Source organism: Musca vetustissima, unplaced genomic scaffold, assembly GCF_032173495.1.
Source record: "Musca vetustissima isolate MV318-11 ecotype Yass unplaced genomic scaffold, APGP_CSIRO_Mvet_v1 utg92215, whole genome shotgun sequence".
Taxonomy (NCBI): Eukaryota; Metazoa; Arthropoda; class Insecta; order Diptera; family Muscidae; genus Musca; species Musca vetustissima.
The window spans coordinates 27,816-32,615 of NW_026882877.1; the positions used below are offsets into that span (position 1 = coordinate 27,816).

The window sequence follows — 4,800 nt, forward strand, 5'->3', positions numbered from 1 at the left end:
CCCCGTCCGATTGTACTTGTGAGGAGAATTACATCCGAACTACTCGTAGGGACTTAGAGGGAAGATATATCGTTATGCTGCCACTTAAAACTGATCTTAGTGCTACCGGGTATTTAGGAGAATCGCGAATGTTCTCAAACAATATTTTTGGAATGAGAGTTCTTTATTGAAAAGGCCTGACGTAAAAACAGTTTATGATCAAGTATTATCGGAATACTTGGATTTTGGCCACATGCGACCGGTCCCTGTAAATTCTTCTAAAAACATCCTTTCTTGCTATTTGCCACATCATCCAGTTATCAATCCTGATAAGCAGACCACAAAACTTAGAGTAGTGTTTAATGCCTCGAATAAAACTTCGAATGGGCAGAGTCTTAATGACATATTGCACGTAGGTCCAACTTTACAACAAGATCTAGTTCTTCTGATACTTCGTTGGCGTGTATATAAGTTTGTGTTTAACTCGGATATTACTCAAATGTATAGACAAATACGTGTTCATCCGCAGCATTCGCCGCTTCAAAGAATTGTATTTCGTGATTCGATTACCAAACAGGTCCAAGATTATGAGCTGCAAACTGTGACCTTTGGTGTAAATTGTGCACCATATTTAGCAATTCGTACGCTTTTACAACTGGCAGATGATTCAGAGAACGAATTTCCTCTCGCTGCGCATATTTTCGAAAAATGTATGTATGTTGATGACGTTTTAGCAGGAGCTCACGACCTCGAAACTGCATTGGCAGCTAGGGACCAGTTGATAATCGCACTTTCCTCTGCAAAATTTGAACTTAGAAAATGGACCGCCAATGACAAAACTATTTTGGCTCGTTTCCCCCCTGAACATTTGGTTGACGCTCAATTGTTATCGTTTGTTGAAGCTAGTAGTTCCAAACCCCTGGGCATTAGGTGGAATGCGCGTTTAGATTGTTTCTACTTTGAAGTCTGTTCAATTGGTGACAAACAAAAATATTCTAAGAGGGAAGTACTTTCGGCTATAGCGAAGCTGTTCGATCCCGTTGGTTGGCTAGCCCCAGTTATTGTTACGGCGAAAATGATTATGCAGAAGGTTTGGTTAGACAACATTGGTTGGGATGATTCGCTTTTGGCGGCTACTGAGGCCGAATGGAAAAGGTTTGTGCTATCATACCCCCATGTTAACTCCATAAGAATCCCTCGATGGGTTCTATGTTCCTGGATGTTCTTCTGAATTGCATGTTTTTTCCGATGCCTCTATAAAGGCATATGCGGGGGTAGTTTATATTCGTGTTGAGTCCCCAGATGGAAAAATTTTCGTCAATTTGCTATCGTGCAAAACAAAGGTCGCCCCATTAAAATCAGTATCGCTGCCTCGCTTGGAGCTTTGTGGAGCAGTTTTGGCTTCAGGTCTTTTGAAAACTATAGTTCGGGAAATAGATATTGAATTCAATAGAATTTATTGTTGGACTGATTCCACTATAGTGCTTGGTTGGTTAAAGAAAACCCCCTCCACTTGGACAACGTTTTTTGCAAATCGTGTTAGTCGAATACAGGAAAATATTGGCAATTATAATTGGTACCATGTCAAATCTGAGGAAAATCCCGCCGATTTAGGTAGTCGAGGTACATCCCCGGCAGAATTGTCTGCCTCCCGCCTGTGGTGGCACGGGCCAAGTTGGCTAAGTAAAGATAAATCACAATGGCCTCTTCGAAATCTTGCGTCGATAGATACTGACCTCGAAATGCGAACTGTTCGTTCACATTTTTCGTTCTTTTCGCCTACATTTGAAGATATATTGTCAGACTTTTCAAATCTGGATAAAGCGCTTCGAATCCTTGCATATGTGTTTAGGTTCCTTCGCCAAACTCATCCCCGGTATAGAAACCATTATTATTACCCCCAAAAACAAATTTCTTCGTCGGAAATAAATGATGTTCGTAGTAGGTTGATAATTATTGCGCAAAAAGTATATTACGCAGAGGATTACAAGAATCTAATTGATACAAAGTCGATATGTGGTAAGAGTCCTTTAGCCCCCCTAAATCCTTTCGTGGATGAAAATGGAGTCATGCGGATGAACGGCAGATTGGCCGATTCACCAACCCTTGCATATTCTGAGCGTTATCCCATAATTATCCCCTATCGCAGTACTTTTGCTCTACGCTTGGTAGAATATACCCACCAGAAATGCGTTCACGGTGATATTTAGTTGATGTTGAGAACCTTGAGATTGGAATATTGGATTCCTCGTATGAAAAATCTCATTCGCCTCGTAGTTCGACGTTGTAAAGTATGTATTTTAATGAAGAAACGTTCTTGTAGTCAATTTATGGCTGCCCTTCCGCAAGAGAGAACAACCCTTAATCGGCCATTTACAAATACTGGTGTGGATTTCGCAGGACCATTTGATATAAAGTCCTATCTGGGTCGGTCCTGTCGCATTACAAAAGGCTACGTATGTGTTTTTGTTTGTTTCGCTACAAAAGCAATCCATTTGGAAGCAGTGTCGGACTTATCGACTGCTAATTTCTTGGCCGCCTTGCATAGATTTATTGCTCGTCGTGGTTGTCCCCATTCCATTTTTTCGGATAATGGAACAAATTTTGTTGGAGCTTCGCGGGAAATTCAAAGGAATTTCAAAGATTTCTTACGAGAAAGTGCCGATTCAGTTTCCTCATCGTTGTCCCATCAGGGCCTATCGTGGCATTTTATTCCTGCTGGTGCCCCTCACATGGGAGGGTTATGGGAAGCTGGAGTCAAAAGCTTCAAAATGCATTTTCAAAAGCAAGCTCGAAATCTAAAATTCACGTTTGAAGAATTAGCTATAGTTTTGGCCAGAATAGAGGCATGTTTGAATTCTCGCCCCTTGTCTGCCATGTCGGAGAATCCAGATGTTTAGATGATGTTGTTTAAGTTTAGTTAATCGGTTTAGGAAAGTTCAAGCCCTCGCCCACCAATTTAGTTTGAGGTGGAAAGAGGAATATTTAAAACAATTACACATGAGATATAAGTGGAAATTTCTAGAACGCGAAATTGCTACAGATGATCTTGTCGTTGTTCGTCATGATCAGCTACCCCCGACTTCATGGAAATTAGGTCGTATAGAAAATGTTTATCCCGGTTCTGACGGTCACGTTCGAGTCGCCGACATTCGAACTGAAAACGGCGTTGTAAGACGGCCCATTACCAAGTTGGTCGTTTTAACCGACCACACTCCGGCGTCCCACTAAATTTTTTATCTTTTTATTAAATAGTATGTCCGCAAAAGTCTACACTGAGGAAGAACTTTTGAACGTTGATGACGGTACGGAGACTGTTGGACCTCGTCCGAGCAAACCCCATTGTGGAATGTCATCGGCTGCAGTGGAAGCAGCTCTAGTTGAGACAATAGCGGCTGTACAAATCTCAGAGCCTGGGTCCGAGTCTATTGCCATGGATTCATATGTGGCCCTCGCATCTGCGGTTACACCCATGCAAACCGAGTCCGAATCCATATCTGTGGGTTCATCTGCGGCTCCGATCCCTGTGTATACCCCCCATATTGAAACCTCGCGAACCGAGTCCGGATCTTTGGATCCATCTGCGGCTCCGGTTGCCACTTCTCATTCGGAGGAGTCGGCCTCAAATTCAAGGTCCGAATCTACCTTTGATGATTCATCTGCGGCCTCACATAAATGTCGCCTTTGTGATCGCATGCACCCGCTGGATAGATGTAGTGACTTCCGGGTAATGAATGCTGATATGCGAAGAAGAATAGTTCTAAAATATAATGACTGCATACGGTGTCTTGCTAAATCCCACCGTGCCAAGGACTGCCAAAGCAAAAGAAAATGCGCTGTATGCAATGAAGATCACCACACACTTCTTCATGACGAAAAGAAGACCGTGGCTAGACCCCACACAATAATCGTCGGCGTCGTCCGCATAATGATTACCGAAATCGTCCGAGATCAAGTCCGTATAGTCGTCCGACTGAAAATGTGTCCAGCACACAACTAGGTCTTTTAGGCTTATGTCCCTTCAGACTGGAATAAGTTTATCCCCGACATTGATTGTCAAATTGGCTTCGTCCGGCCGTCCCACTGTCGTACGGGTGGTATTGGACCAGTGTAGTAGGCAGAGTCAGATATGTGCCTCTCTGGTTCGTAGTCTTCGGCTCCCTACTTCCCAAATCGATGGTAGCCACATATGTAGGCTGACCCTTAGCTCTATTTAAGACCGGAGTCAGTCCATATTAATTGTAGCAGAGGTGAACAATTTGGACCATGCGTTTACGCCTACAGCGGCGATTCCCGATCGCATTAAGGACTCTTTTTTTGGTCTTCCCTTGGCAGATCCTGATTTTAATAGGCCTGGTCGGGTGGCCTTGGTACTCGGGCCGGAAGTCTATGCCAGGGTCATAACACATCGGGTGCAAGCGACGCCAGGGTTACCGATAGCCCATTATACCATATTTGGTTGGGTTTTGTCGGTCATATGTGACGTGTAGCGTTACAAAATGTTTTGAAAAAGAAAGAAGAAAATTAAATTGAAAAAAATGAATTATTAAAGAAAATTAAAAAAAATATATTGTATTTAAGTTACAACATCTCAATATGTTGTAAAGTTGCCGGCATGTATAATTTCGATATTAAATTATATTTTGTTGTCGTACGTTACAATGGGTTAACGCATAATTATTCATTTAGAGCATCGTTGAAATCTGTCAAATGTCAACAGATTTCAACGAGTGGCGAATTGCGCCAAAGCCGCCGCTTTACTTCATATTCTGAACGTTGGCTTTTTTGTTATTGTTGATTGATCCGCTCTTGTATCGTGTC

At 42.5% G+C, this 4,800-nt stretch overlaps 1 protein-coding gene across 1 annotated transcript; it reads left to right on the top strand.

Annotated features, from left to right (window-relative positions):
* Window positions 1–478: 478 nt before the first annotated feature.
* LOC133329566 (uncharacterized) lies at window positions 479–3,706 on the top strand (the record flags this gene model as incomplete). Its single annotated transcript, XM_061538041.1, has 2 exons — window positions 479–1,134; window positions 3,235–3,706. Coding segments are annotated over exons 1-2 (1,128 nt in total), but the record flags the coding sequence as incomplete, so codon positions are not given.
* Window positions 3,707–4,800: the final 1,094 nt, after the last annotated feature.